The following is a 22,387-nucleotide window of genomic DNA, read 5'->3' as shown; positions in this document are numbered from 1 at the left end:
CTAAAGCTATACACCTGACAAGTTATATATTCTAGGCTCTCTCTTCCTATTTTCCATAGACATGGCTGTCTCTGAAAAAAATAAATGCCCAAGACAGGTAGTGAAATGCCTAATGGAGAAAACCAGTTTTCCCAGATCTAGGTGGGTTTTCAAACGGAAATATTCTTCCTAATTAGAATACTAACTAAAAATTATAGAACTACGAACAGTAAGAACAGCTGCTACATGGTTAAATGCTACATGGTTCCATGCGTTGCTATTTCTGTTTTCTTCTAAAAATATTCATGCAATATTTTATCCTCATATAGCAATGGAAAGCTCAATCATATTACAAGACTATACTGTACTCAATTATTGAACATAGAAAGGCTTTCCTCCCAAACCAATTCTGAAAGAAAGGTAATTAATCATTGGCTCCTTCTATGCTACCAAAATGCCTATTAAATAACTTGTTCAATAGACAGTCACAACACATATGTGTGTGCACGCACACACACACAGACACACACAGTTTAAAATGATGAACTTTAACTTCATTGGTAGCTGCTTAATCTTCTGGTCTGTTTCAAACCATAGTAAATTTCAAAACACTTTACTCATTAATTCAATAAAAACAGAGCATCCTGGATAGTCACAGCAAAAACTTTTTCATGTACTTGAGCAAGAAAAAGATGCCACAAAAGAAGAACGTTAAGAAGCTCTTAAATTGGCTTTGATTTTAAAGCAACTTTCCAACAATGGCAAATAATGGTAGAGTGGTCATATGCAGGGGTACAAAGAAGCATGTCATGTTTCATGATCTTCAGAGGTGGACAGTGTAGTCAGGAACACAAGATTCAAACACAGAAAAGGATAAACAACAAAAGGCAGAATATTACTTGACAAATACCTGGTATAATATTTACTACAACAGTGTGAAGGGTGGAAACAGCAATAAGAGCAGAGGTGTACCATTAATAAGAAAGGGGAGTCAAGGTAAGAGTAAGAGCAAGGGGAATTTCAAGCTATAAAGAACAACGGGTATGCAATGCTGTAGTTCAAATGGTAAAAGCATGTTGTTTAATACAAACGATCAGACCAGTTTTGCATGGAAGACTAGTGGGGTAGCATTAGAACGAGAAGTGGACTGACCTGTGGAGGGTACTGAGGCACTGAGCATGAGGCTAATGAATCCCAAAGATAATTGTAAAGTCACTGGAGACTGAGTGCAGGGTAACATTTCCACACCATTGGAGGTGTGAGGGTCAGGAGGAGGTAGGGAGGAGAGGGGTTTAACCATGTAGCAGTGTTTCACACACTGAAGAAAACTAAGAGACCAATCATGTTATTTCAGCAGTCCAGAAATAATGCTAACGGTCTGAACTATGGTGATGACTATAGAAAGAAAAAGAATGGAAGAACTGATAAAACCTGGTCAATGATTTGAAGTTAGAAGTATACAGGGGAGAGGAAGGAATTAAAAATGTTTCCAAAGCTTTAAAGCAGGGAACAGAAATACCATAAAAAGAAACACAAGAGAGTAAACCATTATTAATAAATGTTTCCAACAACTGAAATGTTTCTAAACCAAAATTCTTTTTATGTTTAACACAAAGCAATAAAACAACAGAAATGCAAAGGTACAGCCAATTTTTACAACTGAACACAAACAGCATCCATGCTCATATATTATGAAGAAACATACTAAAGCATAAACCACAGTCCATCATAAATCTACATGAATTAATAACTACTTGATCCAGATCCATGTTACTGTACGAATGACTCCCATTACGTGAATTACCATACATTTCATATTTAAAATAAACACAACAGTTTGAGACCTAGTTCATTATTCTGCCTAGTGAACTAAATAAATAGAACAATGCATGATGGGATACAGATTTCTCAATAGGCTAATCAACAGACTAGAAACAGTCTAAATTGCAAAACTGAGTTACTATCAAATCCTTTATGAATAAATATGGAATCAGCACTCCTACAAATCCTCCAACAAAGTAACCAAATTTTGGAAAAATAAAAACTATAAAATACCATACTAGACAAGTTTCACAAGTTTCTTGGTTACCTTTACTTTATCTCTTCTCAAGCAACAGAACAGACAATTTTCATCAAAAGTCCAATCGGAAATGCTTTCAGGTTCACAGTCTGCAAAAATAGTAGGAATAACAAATTAACAGTTACAAAAGAGGATTTTTCAGGAAACAAATGAGAACTAATTTCAAAAATAGTATTTATTTTAACAACAAAAACATCCCTCACTAAGTAGTAGACAAATTCCTTATTTGCAATAATTGCTCACTAGTTAATACACCTTATTCACACATATATCTGCATTATCAACCACACACAAAAAGATGCTTAAATGGATATAGCTTCAACCCACATAAAACTGTGAATAAAAAGGAGGAGACTGGGGCTTAAATCACCAAGGTATCATTTATGTCACCAGGAAGAATTTGAAATGGCAAAAAAATTCTGAATACCTTTAAATAAACTGAGATCTTTTAATAATGCAGGTCCAAACAGCCCTTCAAGAATACTTTCAAACCCTAAAAGGATGAAAAAAAATCCATTATTACAATAATATTCCCTACAGTAAATTTAACCTTGTTGCATGAAAAAACAATGGTGTTTTCTTCCAATTCTCAAGGACCTCCAGATTATTACTGATGGGATGCTGAGGAGAGTATATGACCAATCTAAAGGGAGCATTTGCATTTTTGTCAGTGAATAACACTCAATACAAATTCAGAGCCCATTCCAAGACAATACAAAACAACAGTAGAAATAACCAATGAAGGAATGGAATGATGAGATCTCTTACTATCTTACAAAATTCCAAATACCTCTTTACATAAACTTTCAAACCTCATTTTAAAAAGCACCTTCCCCAACGAAAGAGTCAAACTGCTTCAAAATTTCCAATGTTCTGGGTTAATCTAAATGGCATGTTTCTGAATATGAACTGAGATAATAGACTCTTCAATCTAACAGTATTTTTTAAGAAGGAAAATCCTAACTGAAAACAATATCTATATCACATGCACGCACAAAAAAGCCCATTTTAAATATTATAAAAGAAAAAGACTTCTGTAATTAGTTCACACTGCCACAGTAACTACAGAACTACTGGTTCCTTTATGAAGCTAGAACCCACTAGTTACACATACAAAAAGAAAGAGAGAGAGAGAGAAAGAGAATTCAAATATACCTATACATAGATGTTTAAACTATTACCACTCTCAATCAGTACAAAGTAGAAAATGAGGGGACTTCCCTGGTGGTCCAGTGGTTAAGAATCCACCTTCCAACGCAGAGGACGCAGGTTCAATCCCTGGTCACGGAAATAAGATCCCACATGCCACAGGGCAACTAAGCCCACGTGCTGTAACTACTCAGCCTGCGTGCTGTAGAGCCTGTGTGCCACAACTAGAGAGCCCACGCGCCACAACTACTGACCCACGTGCCACAACTAGAGAGCCTGCGTGCTGCAACTACTGAGCCAGCGTGCCACAACTAGGAAGAAGCCCGCGCACTGCAATAGAAGATCCTGCGAACCACAACTAACACCCAACACAGCCAAATAAATTTTTTAAATATATTTTTTTAAATTCCTTTAGAAAGTTCTAAAAGAAAAAAGTAGAAAATGAAAACAAAACCTTTTCTAATTTTTTATCTCAAATGTTGCTGATTAACTCAATGAAAAACAATGTAAAAATATCTTTGCCATCTTGCTGTTTTCTATAGGTTATTAAGAGTAAGGAGGAAAATGCAAAAGAGAATCAAATTGTACCTTTATACAACATAATACGTAATTCATTAGTGCAGCAGTTCCCAAATTATGTATCATGGACCTCATTAGGAGCTCAAATAATTACAAGAGGTCCATGAGTCCATGTCCTTTTAAGCATGACCTTTAGAAAGGTCTTGTGCATTCAGTGTACATACAACTTTTCAAATGCACACAAATATTACTGCAATTAAGAAAATATATGAAGTGTTACTGAATTCCTAGTAGTTTGGGGCACTATGTATTTTGTCACATAATGTATTATCACCTAAGGGTTTATAATTTATTTTTAATTGTTAAAAAAGCACTCTTACGTTCAAAAGTGAGGGAACTACTAATGTAAAAATACTATAGCCAGGTGGATACATGAGGTCCACAAACAGGGACACTTCCTAACCACAAATACAATCACCATAAAGGGTTTGGAAAGTAAGAGAGTAGAAAAGATGGTCCCTAGAAATAGTATTTTACCTGGTTGTAAGAGTAACATTGTAATGTAAGGGATTTCTTTGCCCTTAATATTAAGCCATCATTTTCAATAGGGTAATCCCTAGAGTTTGTATCATCTGCACTGTAGTTAGAGAGTTGGTTTTTCTAAATTATTTTCATGATTTCTAGATTCTAGATTTTTCATTTATTATTAAGGATTAATCGTTTTTCAACTCTCCTTAGTTCTTCCCATCAAAATAATTCCAAGGACATCAGCAAAACCAAACTACCCATTCAAGCAAATGGGAGGTATCTATCCTGTTTATTGTTTGCCTACTATAATTAAAACACTGTCCACTAAATTACTATGTCCTCTCTTCCCTACACTAGGGAGGAGAGAAAGTGTTGGGCTAAGGGTTTTGAGAGTGGGGAGGTGGTGATGAGGGAATGAGAAAGAATTGCTAGATACTGCCTATCCTGGGCCTGCAAACTAGATATTTTCAACACAAACTTAAAAAAAAAAATCCTGCAGCTGCCTCTAAAGCCCTCTTATCCTCAAAACGGATTTCTGACTTCACAAATATTAATGAAAGCACTTCAATATCTGGCAAGTACCAAGTACACACTGCAAATAACTAAAGGGGATTACAGGTGGCCCTTACTCTGAAGAGCATATCTAATAGGCTTTCACCTGGGTTTATATGAAATTATAACAAATTCCAAATGTGGATGCTTAGTCATAAATTCTTGAAAGGGAAAAATGTAAATAGAGCAAAAAATAATACTAAGGGAAAAAAAAGCAAATAAAAGCCTTGGGAGATAAAATTTTAAAAATTACAGAAGATAACAGAATTGGAAAGAATAATAGAATAAGAACTTCATCAATAACACACAAACACTAACAAAAACTGAATCACATTATCAAAGAGCAGTGAAAGGGACAGACCAAAAAGAATCAAACAAGAAAAAAAATCTGGTCATAAATGCAAAGATTTAACTACAACTAATTTTGATCAAAACAGTAACTGTAAACAAGTCACTTCTCTTTTGCTCACGTCTGCAACAATACATTAAACCGTACAAATACTGATCAGACATTGTTAAGTCATATTTTGCTTCCCCGTTAACTGAATTTAATGCCATTCAGTTTTATTAATACTAAATACTGAATTTAGCAGTTGCATAGCAACAAGGAATGTCTCACGTGCTATGCTTGACATTAACAAAAGGCAAACAAGAAAAGAACAAATGTATTCAAAATTTATACCATGATCTCACAAAAAAGCCATGAAGATCAATAAACAAAATGCCATGGAAAATTAAATAAATAATGAAAAAGACAGCTATGTCCTTATGTTCAATCACCAGGGCTTAAAAAGCACCGGTATGTAATATATTATTACATGTAAAGAAATATTAATTTTATTGAGCATGACTACTGGCCAAAGAATTCCTATCCAATATTGCAACTGGGATCAAAGCTGATCTCCAATCTCTTTCTCACTGCAACCTGAAGACAATCACTGTGTCTTCAGACAGTATTCCTGAACACTACTTTAACAATGTGACCATCTGTTCAGAAAACCCCCACTTTGTTTGAAAAACAAATCCCAAATTCCTAAGTCCAGCAATCAAAACTATTTATAATTTGACCCTAACCTACCACTGACAGCCTTATTTCTCAGAACTTTCCTGCTCATTCTCACAGCTCCATCCAGGCTGGTATTCTAATGTATTCAGTCATCTATTATTTCTACCTCCTAATATTTTCTCAAGCCTTTTCATTTCACCTCTGCCCAAATAAATTATTTCCTTCAAGGCACTCTTCAGTTTGTTCAACAAATAGATATTCGCTTATCCAACATATATTAACTGAAAGCCTACCACCTATCAGGGACAGTGGCAGGCACCGAGTAGGCAGGCAATGATGAACAGACATGGTGTCTGCCCTCATGGAGCCTGAGTTTCCAGTTTTCTCACTCTCAGAATTCACATACCACTCCCTCCCTTTTAAATAAATGTCAACTACCTTATGTTTTCTCTTTTCTGTCACATGCAAAGCACTATGTAAGTATTCTGTAATACAAAGTTTGTCATACGCTATCTAAACACTGCTTTTGTTTTTTCTTCTATATGTTTATGTCATCTCCTCAAGGAGATTTAACGCTTCAAGAAGGCTAGGAAGGAAGGCCTTCCTGTTTCCCACAAGGTTCCTCTTACACTAGGGCTCTATGTGCCTGGTTTTTAGCCTTTGCTTTGAATAACCTAGCTCTCAAAAACAAAAGACAGAAGATTAAAATTCCTCACACATTACCCTCTTCAATCTAAATCATAATCTCTATTTCTAACCAAAATGGGGAAAACAGATTATGAAAAGTAACAAGATAGGAACATATCAAATATATAGCCAACTAATAAGCAACAGCCTGTACTTTTGAAATAAAGCAAAATACTATGAATGGAATGAAAAAATGGTTCGTGAGTCTTGGGACCGTCTCCTCTGAGATAACAGTACAGAGATTATCAGTCTGAGAGATAAAGAGGGGCTAAAGGAAAACTAGGAGCATATCAGAAAATCAGTAATTTTCACATCAAGGTCCCTTGGATATCTTGCAAAACTTGGTGCCGGTATAAAAGAGCTCAATCTTCAATAGAGTATTATTATTTTACAAAATATCAGTTCAAAGCTGCTTGCTGGTAACAATCATCAACTAATAGCTTAAACAAAGAGGAGACTGATAGTATCTGGAGTTCTTTGCTTAAAACTCAGGGTTTTCAACTTGCAAATACCACACTTAACTTCATTACGAGTGCCAAAATGAATAATTAAAAAGCACCAGATTGTACAATCTTTCACATGCAATCTCCAAAGGAATATAAGGTAATTAATCTCTTTTTACTGATGTTCCAGCTATTTCAGTGTGTCATACAACCAAGTAAGTCTGGATGAACTTCTACAGGTAATGAGCAAAAACCAGGCTCCTCTTCTCATTACTTTACGCAACCCACCCCTGGTGGACAGCTACACTCATTAAGAGTTCTTCCTCTCTCCCTGAGCATCTGCTTCTGGCCCATGCTCTATGAGGAACCCATTTGCTGGCTTACTTACCCAGCACAAGCACTGATGAAAAAGAATGGGCATCATCAGAAAATCTACAAACAACAAATGCTGGAGAGGGTGTGGAGAAAAGGGAACCCTCTTGCACTACTGGTGGGAATGTAAATTGATACAGCCACTACGGAGAACAGTATGGAGGTTCCTTAAAAAACTAAAAATAGAATTACCATATGACCCAGCAATCCCACTACTGGGCATATACCCAGAGAAAACCATAATTCAAAAAGCCACATGCACCCCAATGTTCACTGCAGCACTATTTACAATAGCCAGGTCATGGAAGCAACCTGCCCATCAACAGATGAATGGATAAAGAAGATGTGGTACATATATACAATGGAATATTACTCAGCCATAAAAAGGATGAAATGGGGTCATTTGTAGAGACGTGGATGGACCTAGAGACTATGATACAGAATGAAGTCAGAAAGAGAAAAACAAGTATCGTATATTAACGCATAAATGTGGAATCTAGAAAAATGGTACAGATGAACTGGTGTGCAAGGCAGAAATAGAGACACAAATGTAGAGAACAAACATATGGACACCAAGGGGGGAAAACAGGGTTGGGGGGGTGGTGGGATGAACTGGGAGATTGGAATTGACCTATACACACTAATATGTGTAAAATAGATAACCAATAAGAATCTGCTGTATAAAAAAATAAAATAAAATTCAAAAAAGAAAAAAAAAACTGATGAAAAACCTGACCAGACATACTGAAGACAAACAATAACCCAGTCAAAACTAACAGCCCAGGGGTTTCCCTGGTGGTGCAGTGGTTGAGTCCACCTGCCGATGCAAGGGACATGGGTTCGTGCCCTAGTCCGGGAGGATCCCGCGTGCCGTGGAGTGGCTGGGCCCATGAGCCATGGTTGCTGAGCCTGCGCGTCCGGAGCCTGTGCTCTGCAGCGGGAGAGGCCACAACAGTGAGAGGCCCCCGTATCGCAAAAAAAAAAACCAGTCCAAACTGAAACAGAATTAATGAAGAAAAACATCAGAGATTGAAGAAAAATTATAAATAGTATTTCTATTGAAACCAGGGAAGAACAGCATTTAAAACAAAAAGCAAGCTGCTCTGGAAAAGAAGTGGAGAATATGTGCTTGGGGAGGGGAAAAAAGGAAAACAAAACTGCCAAAAAACCAAATAGAGGTATTAAGTAGAAAAATATACATCAAATTAGTGATTTAAAAAGCCAATTTAAGAAATGTCCTCACAATGCACAGTAAATCTGAAGACACAGAAATCATGAGAAAAAGATTAGAGAGGAAGAGGAGGCCAGGACATTCAATGTCTGTGAAATAGGATTTCTAGAACAAGAAAGAGCAAAGAGTATAAATTTTTAAAAATTAAATTTAAGAAATGGGGGTAGAGTGAGGGGGAAGGAGGAGGAGAAGGAAAAGAAAACTTCCTAATGTTGAATACTGTCTTGAGTCTTCATATTTAATGTGCTCTGAGAAGTACTGCGGCAAAATACTCAGGGGAAAATAAAGCATATATACATGTAAAAACTCTCCTGGCAGAATATCTGAATTTCAAAAATAAAAGTTTAAAAGCTCCGAATAAGGAGAAAATTTTACTTAATTTTACATAAAATAAGAGGAAAGCGATTTAGAATGACAGTCATTTCATAAGTAAAAGTAAATGCTAAAAGCCAATGGAAGTATGCTCACAAAATTCTGAGGGTAAAAAAACCTCACTTTTTTTAGCCAATCTGTTTTTCACAGATATGAGTAAAATAAAGAAATTACTGGATATGCTATGATTTGGAAAACAGGACAGCCATTTACTCTGGGTACTAGCAACAGTCACTTAAAGTAGTTGAGATAAAAAAAAAAATTCAGAACAAAGACCTAAAAATGGAAAACACTGTTTATATAAAAAATAATGGTTAATCAATATACCAGTAAAACTAACAGATAAGTATAAACAGTTGTTACTAATATGGGGGGGTTCAGTTTAATATAACAGATAAGAAAGGATTCTTTAAATAGATAAACACAATATAATTTTTTAAATTAATGATTTAGGAATAACATCCCAAACTATCACAACACAATCTTGGGTGAAAAAGTAATAGTAAAATATGCTTAAGTATGTAAGATCAAGTGTGCATGTGGGATGAGGGAACAATTTATAATAGTCATTACTGTTTGATGTTGATAAGAAAATGTAGTGGGCTTCCCTGGTGGCGCAGTGGTTGAGAGTCCACCTGCCGATGCAGGGGACACAGGTTCGTGCCCAGGTCTGGGAGGATCCCACATGCCGTGGAGCAGCTGGGCCCATGAGCCATGGCCGCTGAGCCTGCGCGTCCGGAGCCTGTGCTCCGCAACGGGAGAGGCCACAGCGGTGAGAGGCCCGTGTACCGCAAAAAAAAAAAAAAGAAAAAAGAAAAAAGAAAATGTAGCTTTAAATTTGCTTAAAACATATGGATAAAGCTGAAGAATTTCCAATCACCAGAGGAAATAAAGAACCAAAAATGATCAACTATAAAAGTAAATAAAATTAAAAACGAAACAAAAGGCGAGCATGCTAAACAAGAAACACAAAAAATAATTTCAGGAATAGTATCAACCATGTACATGTTACAATAAATATTAATCAACTGAATTAACTACGTAAAAGAGAAAAGTGTCAGGTAGGGCACAGCAATATGCAGTTAACAGACTCAAAGTGACATAGATATGTTGAAACTAAAGAGGGAGACATAGATATGAGAAAACTGTAAAAAAAAGAAAAAAAGAAAGCAATAAAGGTGGCAGTAACAATCAGAAAAAGAATTATTCAAGGATAAAAGCGTAAAACATAGATAACTAATAAGAACCTGCTGTATAGCACAGGGAACTCTACTCAATACTCTGTAATGGCGTATATGGGAAAGGAATCTAAAAAAAAAAGAGTGGATATATGGATATGTATAACTGTTTCACTTTGCTGTACACCTGAAACTAACACAACACTGTAAAGCAACTATACTCCAATAAAATTTTTTTAAAAGCATAAAACAAAAAAGTGAAGAATTTTTCAATTACTAAAGGGCTAATCTATTTCATGAGTGAAATTGACCTATAACTTTTTTTTTTCTTATATATGTTTGGGTTTGGAAACTGTCCTCCTCGAAGGAGTTGAGACATATTTCCATTTTTCCTACTTTCTGAAAGAGGTGACAGAAAATTGGGAAGCTTTCTTCCTTAAAAGTTGGGAAGAGGGGCTTCCCTGGTGGCGCAGTGGTTGAGAGTCCGCCTGCCGATGCAGGGGACACGGGTTCGTGCCCCGGTCCGGGAGGATCCCACGTGCCGTGGAGCAGCTGGGCCCGTGAGCCATGGCCGCTGAGCCTGCGCGTCCGGAGCCTCTGCTCCGCAACGGAAGAGGCCACAACAGTGAGAGGCCCGCGCACCATAAAAAAAAAAAAAAAGTTGGGAAGAACTCAAATCTAAAGCATTCTGGGCTTATTCTCTTTGACAGAAGAGTTTTAACTATTAAATTTATTTAATAGTTATAGAATAATTCAAGCTTTTTATTTCTTCTTGAATCAGATTTTGGTAAGCTATATTTTTCTTTAATTTCAAAATTATTGGCATATGGTTGATAGTATTTTCCCTTATCTTTTTTAAAGTTGTGGTAAAACGTACATAATATAAAATTTATAATTTTAATCATTTTTAAGTTTACCATTACATATATTTACACTGTTTGCACCATCACCCATCTCCAGTACTTTTTTCATCTTGCAAAACTGAAACTCTATACCCATTAAATAGTAACTCCCTATTTCCTCCTACTCCCAGTCCTGCCAACTGCCATTCTACTTTCTGTCTATACAAATGTGACTACTGCACACCTCTTAAGTGGAATAACAGAGTATATATTTGTCATTTAGTAACTGGCTTACTTCATTTAGCATAATATCCTCACAGTTCATCCATCCTGCAGCATGTGACAGGACTTCTGTCCCTTTTAAGGCTGAATAACATTCCACCGATACATAGATCATATTTTGTTTATCCATTCATACATCGATGGACACAAGTTGCTTCTACCTTTTGGCTAGTATAAAATAACGCTGCTATAAATCCCTTATCTTTTAAATCTCCTCTTCCTCTGTAGTCTTCATTTTCATAATATTATTTATTTATGTCTTTTATTCCTTGATCAATTTTACCAGGCTTGTTTTCTTAGTCCCCCCTCCCAATTCACTTTTGACTTTTCTTGATCTTCTCTAATATATCTTTGTTTTCTGGTTCATTAATTTTCACTAAGTTTCATTATCTATTTTCTTTGGGTTTATTCTGCTGTTCTTTTTCTAACTTATGACAGAAGCTTAGTTCACTTATTTTGAAGTTTTCTTTTTTTTAAACAAAGTATAGGAGTGATTTAAGAGAATTAAACCTTAATTATTTCATATTAAAAAGTAATCTAGGGCTTCCCCGGTGGCGCAGTGGTCGAGAGTCCGCCTGCTGATGCAGGCAACACGGGTCTGGGAAGATCCCACATGCCGCGGAGCGGCTGGGCCTGTGAGCCATGGCCGCTGAGCCTGCGCGTCCAGAGCCTGTGCTCTGCAACAGGAGAGGCCACAGGAGTGAGAGGCCCGCGTACTGCAAAAAAAAAAAAAGTAATCTAGGATAAATAAAATGTAGTATATCCATATAATGAGAATATTATTACAATAAGGATGAATGAACTTCAAAACATTATGCTAAGTGAAAAAGGCCAGAAATAAAAGGTCATATACTATATGATTCTGTTTATATGAAATGTCCACAAAAGACAAATCTATAGCAATAGAAAGTAGTGTTTTCCTAGGGCTGGGAGTGAAAATGGGAATGACAGCAAATGGACACCACGTTTCTTTTCAAGGTGATGGATTTATTCTAACAGATTTTGGTGATGGCTGCACAACTTGGTAAATATAATAAAAATCAGTGAATTGTATACTTAAAATGAGTGAATTGTAAGGTGTATAAATTATATGTCAATAAAGCTGTTAACGAAATAAGTATGCATATTTGGTAAATATTTATAATGTTTTAAGAAAACTTGGCCTGCTAGAGAGCCAGCCTTGGAATTTTAATCTGAAATGTAGAACTGAATAGCTGATTTAGACCTGGTTGTAGGCTGAAATCTTACTAAGTTTGTATACTGTATTAGAATTCTTACACAACTTAAGAATAACCACATTTATAAGTTTAAATTATATTTACAAGATTTTTTCAAAGTATCTAAGAAGGTTCTGTTAAATCAATATTTAAGGAAAAATATCTATAGTTTTACATTAAAATGTTTTAAGAGTTAACTAAAATATTTATCAAAAGTGTAAGTTTGGAGTAGGATCTATATTTTAGGAGAATGAGGTTTTAATTTATAAATTTAAATAAACTGAACATTAAATTAGTAATCGAAGTAACTATGCATTATCTTTTCTATATACAAAGTCACCCTAAATCTCACACTTAATAACAAGAACTAATCAAGTGTTTTGTACAGAGCTCAGCAGTGTGGGGATATAGGGGAAATGTTTAAAATATATGCTCTGCCGTTTAACATTTACACACATTTCTGCTACCACACATATACTGACAACTCTCCAATCTCTTATCTCTTGCTCCAGACGTTATTTCTAATTGCCTGCTTCATATCATCACCAAGATATCCCAAATACCTCCAAAAATCCAAATCAAAATCATTCTACCCCTTTTCCCTCATCTCAACCAGTGATGATCCCTGTATTCCTTACGAGGAAAATGGCATCACTAACCCCTTCCCCCAAGACATTCAGATTACAAATCTCACTCAGTCATGATTCCATTCTTTCCCTACATCAGTCAGTCCTATTCGTGTTAATTACAAAAGCTTCATCCAAATCTATTCTCTTTTATCCACTCCTAAATTCAGGCCTTCACCATTTCTTACCTTAATAATTATAATATATGTCACTCATGTTGATAATAATAGATAATAATTGAGCCCTTAGCTGGTATCAAGCAAGCACTGTATCAGGTACTTCATACCCATTATGATAAAATCTTCAGGGGAACACTGTAAAACAGGTATTATTACTACCTAATACAAGTAAGAAAATAAAAGACTGAAGTGGCTATTTTTTTCATACAACTACGAAGACGCAGAGCCTAGGTTTAAAACCAGGCTGGTGATTCTAAAGCCCAGGCTTTTCACTTTTTCACACAACCTGCTAGTAACATCTCAACTTTTCATTCATCTATTTAAAACATCCCCTATACCATCAAATCCACCAGAATCCATCTTTCACACTGCCACGAAACTTCTTCCGTCTTTTCCTGGTTTTAAAAATCTTTGATGGCTTTCCAACTGACAATACTGAAAACTTCAAATTCCTGGCTGGCATGCAAGATCACTGAGGGTCTGTCTAGTCCCAAACTACCTTTTCAGTCTGCCCTGCCATTTTCTTTCTACATATGCTATGCTCTGGCCAGACTGATTTATTGGTCGTTACATACATGTCAATCCTTCCATGCCTTTTAAGTACAGCAAGCCCTCTGCCCAGAATGTTCTTCTGCAACCTTTAATCCAGTTAATACTAAGGCAACCCTTATCTCAGCCCATAAGCCCCAGGCAAAGTTAAGAACATCCTCAACAGTGCTGAAGTTGTACTACTAGTAAACTATATTTCAATTTTTCTTTTTTTTGGCATTTTATCTACTAGATTTTGAGCAGAGAACTGGAGGCTATTATCTTTTTCTTAACATCAGCCTGCCTGTTCCTTAACTGCAGTGTTTGTTGGATGAATACAAACACACCCTTCCTAATTCCTATATCCTTCTATTTACCTAAGTGATTTAAGATTTTATAATGACTCTATTTCATGTGTCTCGCATGCTGAAGACCCAAAGAAATGCAAATAAATGAAACAGAAGGGCAAGTGACAGCTAATGGAAAAAGGTTCCTGTATCTATGAACTAAAACCAGAATTAATTAATGGCTTGCTTTGCTGCCCCATGAACAGAGATGACAGGACACATTTTTGTGCAAAGCTGTAATCACAGCAAAGAGAGCAATAAATTGAGAGATGAAGTACTGAAAAACAGTGGTATTAATACACTAAGGAGGGAAAAGGGATACATACTGAGTAGCTGGAACATTACTGAAATAATTTCATATAATTGTATTTACATACATTACGCCATAAATGAGATTCCAAGATGTTAAGTAACCAAGACTGCAAAGGTAGTAAGTAACTAGGTCAGATGAATTTAGTTCTTTGGAACTCCCAGGACAGTTTTGGTTCATTTTTTTCTGTTATATCAAACTGTCTTGGGTAGAGTAATTATGCTAAAAAGAAGCCATTTAAATGCAAATCTGAAGCTGATTAGGAATAGGTCAATTATATCAGGAGTTCACAATCTGTGGGCCACAATTCCTTAGAGGAACTCAGTCATTACAAGGTCAGTACGTCCACATACATGAGCACTGTTTGTAAATTAAATAAAAATGTGCTTGCACATAGAGTCACTACTTTTCTAAATGCATTTTTTTGCTATGAACAAAATGCATTATTTCTTTAAAAAGCATTACTGAATTCATAATAGCCCTTTGTCATTACGTATTTTCTCACATACTAAAAATATTATATGAGAGATCAGCGATTTCTATTGCCTTTTAGAAAAGTTGTTGTTTCTGAGCCTTCTGTCCTTGATAGACTATAGATACTTATTTATTTCTATTTATTGAGTGTCTACTATGAGTCAGTCACTAGAATGCAGCTGTGAACAACACAGACAAAAGTCCTTATCTTGGAACTTTAATTCTGGCAGAGGAGACAAATGATATAAATAATGATGACGATGATAATGAATAATATGTGGTGAAGGTAAGTAAAAGAAGAACTGGTCAAAGAAGAATACAGCAGACTGGAAAAGACTCTAGGAGGCTGAATTTTTGAGCACTGAATGGAGTGAGCAAGCCATTTAGATATCCAAGACAAAGGAATGTTCTAGGCAGAGGGAAGAGTACTGAAGCAGTAAATGGTATGAAGTATGGTATATGTGAGAAACAGCAAGAAAGTTGGTATGGTCTGAGCAAAGTGAATAAAATGGAAAGCAGAACATGAGATCAGAGCTCTAGAGGCAAGATCACAGAGGCTATGGTGAGAAGATCTGACGTTTGAACTTAAGAGAAATCCACTAGCTTTACATTTGGGTAGTGGTGGAAGTAATGTGATCAGATTTATACTGTTTAAGTTTACCAGGTGGCTGCACAGATAACTGATTATAAGTAAAACATTATAATGAGACTATTATTACAATAGCCTTGGCAAGAGAAAATGGTGACTTAAACCGGAATGGCAGTAATGGAGGTAGAAAGTAGTGACAGAATATAGAGTATCTATTGAAGATTAAACCAATTCGCTTTGATGATGCAGTAGATGTAGAATGAGGGAAAGGACACTTAGGCTTTTTTTGGTCGAGAGCTGGGTGAATGGTAATGTAACTTTCTAAGAGAAGACTGGAGGAGAAACAGGCTGCACAGAGACAAATCTAGTTCAGTTTTGGACACATTAAGTCTGACTTGTCTCTTGCAAATCAAAGTGGATGTATGCAGGAAACAACTGGATAGGTGAGTTTGACCCCTGGTATCAGGGATATAAAACTCGAAATCATCAAAGTACAGACAGAATATAAAGCCTTAGAACTAGATGAGATCTTATCCACTCAATGAGGGCAGATAAAAAGAACCCAATCAAAAAATGTGCAGAAGACCTAAATAGACATTTCTCCAGAGAAGACATACAGATGGCCAATAAGCACATGAAATGATGCTCAAGACTGCTAATTAGAAAAATGCAAATCAAAACTACAATGAGGTTATCACCTTACTCTGGTCAGAATGGCCATCATCAAAAAGTCCACAAATAATAAATGCTGGAGAGGGTGTAGAGAAAAGGGAACCCTCCTACACTGCTGGTGGGAATGTAAGTTGGTACAGCCACTATGGAAAACAGTATGGAGATTCCTTAAAAAACTAAAAGCAGAGTTTGAACCCAATCAAAAAATGTGCAGAAGACCTAAATAGACATTTCTCCAGAGAAGACATACAGATGGCCAATAAGCACATGAAATGATGCTCAAGACTGCTAATTAGAAAAATGCAAATCAAAACTACAATGAGGTTATCACCTTACTCTGGTCAGAATGGCCATCATCAAAAAGTCCACAAATAATAAATGCTGGAGAGGGTGTAGAGAAAAGGGAACCCTCCTACACTGCTGGTGGGAATGTAAGTTGGTACAGCCACTATGGAAAACAGTATGGAGATTCCTTAAAAAACTAAAAGCAGAGTTGCCATATGATCCAGCAATCCCACTCCTGGGCATATATATGGGCAAAACTCTAGTTTGAAAAGATACATGCACCCCCCACACACAATGTTCACAGCAGCACTATTTACAACAGCCAAGACATGGGAGCAACCTAAATGTCTATTGACAGATGAATGAACAAAGATGTGGCATATATATACAGTGGAATACTACTCAGCCATAAAAAAGAATGAAATGTGGGGAATCCCCTGGTGGTCCAGTGGTTAGGACTCTGTACTTCCACTTCAGGGAGCATCGGTTCAATCCCTGGTTGGGGAACTAAGATCCTGCATGCTGTCAGGCGTGACAAACAAACAACTAAATAAAAAGAGTTCTACTTGCTGTTAAAAAAAAAAAAAAAATGAAATTTCCAGCAACATGGATGGAACTAGAAATTATCATATTAAGTGAAGTAAGCCAGTGAAAGACAAATATCATATGATATCACTTATATGTGAAATCTAAAAAAAAAAAAAAAAGATACAAATGAACTTATTTACAAAACAGAAACAGACTCACAGACATAGAAAACAAACTTATAGTTACCAAACCGCAAAGGGGGTGAGGAAAGGATAAATTAGGAGTTTGGGATTAGCAGATACAAACTACTATATATAAGATAGATAAACAACAAGGTCCTACTGTATAGCATAGGGAACTATACTCAGTATCTTGTAATAAACTATAAAGGAAAAGAATATGAACAAAAGAAAAAAAAAAGGACAAAGAAGACTGAATACTAGAGCATTCCAACATTTACCAATTAGGAAGGAAAAGAGACTGAAAATATGACCACGTCTTACTTATGGTTATACTTCCATCATCTGGCAAACACACTGGTTTCATAAGGACTCAAAAAACACTGCTGATCTGAACTACTGTATATGGCATGTAATTAAATGCATATTACACCACCCTACCTCTCATACAAGAGATGATTTTGAAAGGAAGCATATCCCTTTTGATAAAACCAAACACATTTCCTTAAACATATCTAATTTGCAAATTTAAAAAATCATTACTTTATAACACATCTCCAACATACCTTAATATATGTCAGTACAAAATATCAAACTTCAATCTGGCCCCCAATGGAATAAGCTTCACCATGTTTTAGAAATTTTAAAATTAAAGTCTGAGCTAGCCTTCAGATTTATATAATCTTTACATATAAAGTAAATTCTTTACAGTTTCTCTCTGCTCAACAGTATTCAATGATTATCTAATGCCTGCAGAGTAAATTCCAAACTATGAAGTCTAGCTTTTAAATCCTTCCTAAAGTGAACCTTTTCAACATCCTCTCCAAATGTCCTTCAAGCACACTCAACTCAAAGTACTCTGTTTCTCAAATACACCTTGCTTTTGCTTATCTCAGTCCCTCACGTCACCCTGTTTCTTCTGCCTAAAACGGTCTTCTCTCAAATCTCGAGAGTCTTGATCCTGCTTGGTCTTCAAGGACATAGCTCAAAAGTTATCTTTCCTCCCAGCTGACTCCTAGTATCCTTTGCTTTATCTGTCTTGAATTTTCAACACAAGTGCTTATGTTTCATGTATCCAACTGAATTTTACATACTCCAGGAAGTAAGAGACTAGTAGTAGTTAAGAACATGGATTCTGGAGCCAGATTACCTAGGTTCAAATTTCTGACTGCGTGTTATAACAGTTCTATGGCCTTGGGCAAGTTATTTGTCTTCATGTCTCACCTTCCTTGGCTATAAAATTGTTTTGATCTCAAAAAATTAAGATAATTAAGTAAATATCTGCAAACTGTTTAGAATAGTATCTGAAAGCATAATAGAAGCACTATATCATAAAATGTTTGGGAAAGGAAGAAAGGGAGAGGGGTTGTATTTTGGTAACTCCTCTTTTCTCCTTATGTGATTAAAAAGACAGCTACATACAAAGATAATCAAAAGTTTATGTTGATGGGCATACAATGTACAAAGATGTAATCTGCGACAATACAATAACAACCTAAAGACGAGGGACACAGCTACATAGGAGCAAAATATTTTGTAATACTACTGAAACTAAGTTGTTATTAATTAAGACATTATAAATATATATCCCCAGGGCAAACACTAAGAAAATAACTAAAAACTGTACAGTAAAAGAAGTGGGAAAGGAATCAAAATGGTACACCAGAAAATATGTATATAACACAAAAGAACGCAGTAATGGAAGACTTCCAAAGAACAAAAGTGACATGAGATATGTAGAAAACAAACAGCAAAATGGCAAAGATCCTTCCTTATCAGTAACTGCATTAAACATTAAATGTAAATGGATTAAACTCTCCTATAAAAGGCAGAGATGGGCAGAATGGATTTAAGAAAAGAACATGATCCAACTATATGCTGTATACAAGAAACTCATGTTAGATTCAGACATAAAAAGGATGAAAATGAAAGAAAAGAAAAAGTCCATGAAAACAGCAACTGAAAGAAAAATGAAGTGGATATACTAGTATCAGACAAAATAAATGTTAAGATAAAACTTGTTACAATAGACACAGAAGGACATTATATGATAAAAATCAATTTACCAAGAAGATTTAACAACTATAAATGAAATATAACTTTTAAAAATTCTGATTACTATGTTGTACACCTTAAACTCATAAAGTACATCAACTATACCATAATTAAAAAAAAAAAAATTTAACAATTTAAAATATAAATACACCTAACAACCAAGCCCAAAATATATGAAGCAAAACTGACAGAGTGGAAAGGAGGAAAAGTTCAACAATAATAGTTGTAGACTTCAACATCCCACTTTCAATAACAAATGAAACTAAGAGATAAAAAGGAAACAGAAAACTTGAGCAACACTATAAATCAAGTAGACCTAAAAGACATACATAGCCCACCAAAAGCAGAATATACATTTTTTCAAGTGCACATGGAACATTCTCCAGGGTAGACCATGTTAAACCACAAAAAAAGGTCTCAATAAATTTAAAAAGTTAGTAATCATACAAAATATCTTCTCCAACAATAATGTAATGAAACTGGGATCAATAACAGGAAAACTGAGAAATTCATAAATATGTAGAAATTAAACAACACATTTTTAACCAGTGAGTCAAAGAAGTAATCACAATGAAAAACAGAAAATACTTGGGAATTCCCTGGTGGTCCAATGGTTAGGACTCCACACTTCCACTGTAGGGGGCACAAGTTTGATCCCTGGTCAGGGAACCAAGATCCCACAAGCCTCATGGTGTGGCCAAAAATAAAAATAAAAAAGAAAGAAAAAGAAAGAAAATTAGAAAATACTTTGAGAAGAATTAAAAAAAAAAAAAAACCCAACATACCAAAATATACGGGATGCAGCTAAAGCAGTGCTCAGAGGGGAATTTATATCTGTAAATGCCTATATTAAAAAAAAGAATATCACTAATCAGTAACCTAACCTTCTACACTTAAGGAACTAGAAAAAGAAGAAACTAAATGCAAGGCAAGCAGAAGAAAGGAAATAATAAAGATTTGGGTGGAGATTTTTTAAAGTGAGAAAATAGAAAAACAGAAAATCAGTGAAACTAAAACTTTGAAAAGAATAACAATAATGACAAACCTTTAGTTAGACTGACCAAGAAATTAAAGAGAGACGACTCAATTTACTAAAATCAGAAATGAAAGTGGGAGCATCACTACTGACTTTACAGAAATAAAAAGTATTACAAAATATATAACAAACAAGAGTATCCCAACAAATAGATAACACAGATGAAATGGACTAATTCCTAGAAATAAACTACCAAAACTGACTCAACAATAAAAAATATAATAGATCTAGTAAAAGCAAAGAGATTAAAACAGTAATTTTAAAAACTTCTGACAAATAGAAGTCAAGGGTCATATGGCTTCACTGATGAATTCTGCTAAACGTTTAAAGAAGAAATAACATCAATTCTTCTCAAACTGTGCCAAAAAATAGAAGAGGAATACTTCCTAACTCATTGCAGGAGGCTGGTGTTACCCTGATACCAAAGACAAAAACATCACAAGAAAACTACAGACCAATATCGCTCATGAATATAGATGCAAGAATCCTCAACAAAATAATAGCAAACAAAATTCAGCAGCATATTAAGAGAACTATGGACCATGGATTTATTCCAGAAGTGCAAGGGTGGCTCAACATATAAAAATCAACCAACTGAAAAAAAACTAAACACCCTATTAACAGAATGAAAGGGGAAAAAATAACATGATCATCTCAACTGACACAGAAAAGGCATTTGACCAATTCCAACACCCTTTCATGATAAAAATACTCAACAACCTAGGAACGGAAAGAAGATTTTACAACCTGATGATGAGCATCTATGAAAAACTCACGGCTAACATACTCAGTGGTGAAAGATTTAAAGTTTCCCACTAAGATGAGAAAAAGATAAGGATATTCACTCTTGCCAAGTATTCAACACTGTCTGGAAGTTCTAGCCAGGGCAATTAGGTAAGAGAAAAAGAAACAAAAGGCATCCGAATTGAAAAGGAAAAAGTAAAAGTACCTCTCTTCACAGATGTCATGATCTTATACATAGGAAATCCTGAAGAAAAACTATTAGATCTAATAAACAAGTTCAACAAGGTTGCCAGATACAAGAACATGCAAAAATCATTTGTATTTCTGTACATTAGCAATGAATACCTATACACTAGCAATGAACAATCTGAAATGAAGGAAACAATTCCATTTCTAATATTATCAAAATGAATAAAATACTTAGGAATAAATTTAACCAAGGAGGTGGAAGACTTGTACACTAAAAACTGCAAAACAACGTTGAAAGAAAGAAGTCCTAAATAAATGGAAAAACATCCTATGTTCCTAGATCAGAATGCTTAATATTGTTAAGACGGCAATATACTCCCCAAATTGATCTACAGATTCAATGCAATCCCTACCAAAATGCCTTTTTGGCAGAAACTGACAGACTGACCCTAAAATTCATATGAAACTGCAAGGGAGCCAAAACAGCCAGAACAATCATGTTTTGAAGAAAGCTGAACAAAAAGAAGAACGAAGTTGGAGGACTTACACATCCTGGTTTCAAAAACTATTACAAGCCACAATAATCAGAAGAGCGTGGTACTGGCACAAGAATAGACATATAGACCAATAGAACAGAAATGACAATCCGAAGCAAATCCATACATCAATGGTCAACTGATTTTTGGCAAGGATGCCAAGACTATTCAGTGGGGAAAGAATTGCCTTTTCAACAAATGACACCGGGATGCTGGATAACCACATGCAAAAGAATGAAGTTATTAGATTCTTGACCTCACACCATATATAAAAATTAACCCAAAGTTTATCAAAGATCTAAACATAAGGGAGAAAACCATAAAACTCTTAAAAGGAAAAAAGGGGTAAATCTTTGTGACTTTGGATGTAGCAATGGATTCTTAAATATAACACCAAAAGTATAAACAACAAAATATTTAACGCTAAACTTCACAAAAATTAAAAACTTCTATGAATCCAACAATATTATGAAGAAAGTGAAAAAAACCAAAAAAATAGGAGAAAATTTTCGCAAATCATATATATTAAGAGTCCAGCATCCAGAATATAAAAAGAACTCTTACAACACAACAAAAAAACAGATAACCCAATTTTAAAATGGGCAAAAGACTTAAATTCACATTTTCCCAAAGATTTACAAATGGCCAACAAGCACATGAAAACAAGCTCATT

The 22,387-nt window shown here is 35.3% G+C and overlaps 1 protein-coding gene across 4 annotated transcripts in view; it reads right to left on the bottom strand.

The window, feature by feature from the left end:
* LCOR (ligand dependent nuclear receptor corepressor) overlaps nucleotides 1-22,387 on the bottom strand; it is a 131,613-nt gene that overhangs the window by 72,702 nt on the left and 36,524 nt on the right. For 3 of the 4 annotated variants that reach the window (XM_024734950.1, XM_024734947.1, XM_024734948.1), the window contains 2 exons: nucleotides 2,487-2,552; nucleotides 2,069-2,148 (listed from right to left, as the gene is read on the bottom strand). In XM_024734950.1, coding sequence (XP_024590718.1) covers nucleotides 2,069-2,148; nucleotides 2,487-2,552 — 146 coding nt within the window. The remainder of the gene's footprint in view (nucleotides 1-2,068; nucleotides 2,149-2,486; nucleotides 2,553-22,387) is intronic. The other variant, XM_024734949.1, reaches the window with a different exon arrangement.

The sequence above is a fragment of the Neophocaena asiaeorientalis genome, unplaced genomic scaffold (genome assembly GCF_003031525.2).
Source record: "Neophocaena asiaeorientalis asiaeorientalis breed wild unplaced genomic scaffold, Neophocaena_asiaeorientalis_V1.1 scaffold240, whole genome shotgun sequence".
Classification (NCBI taxonomy): Eukaryota; Metazoa; Chordata; class Mammalia; order Artiodactyla; family Phocoenidae; genus Neophocaena; species Neophocaena asiaeorientalis.
Note: the sequence above shows the minus strand (reverse complement) of the source record. Positions and strands in the feature narration are given on the sequence as shown.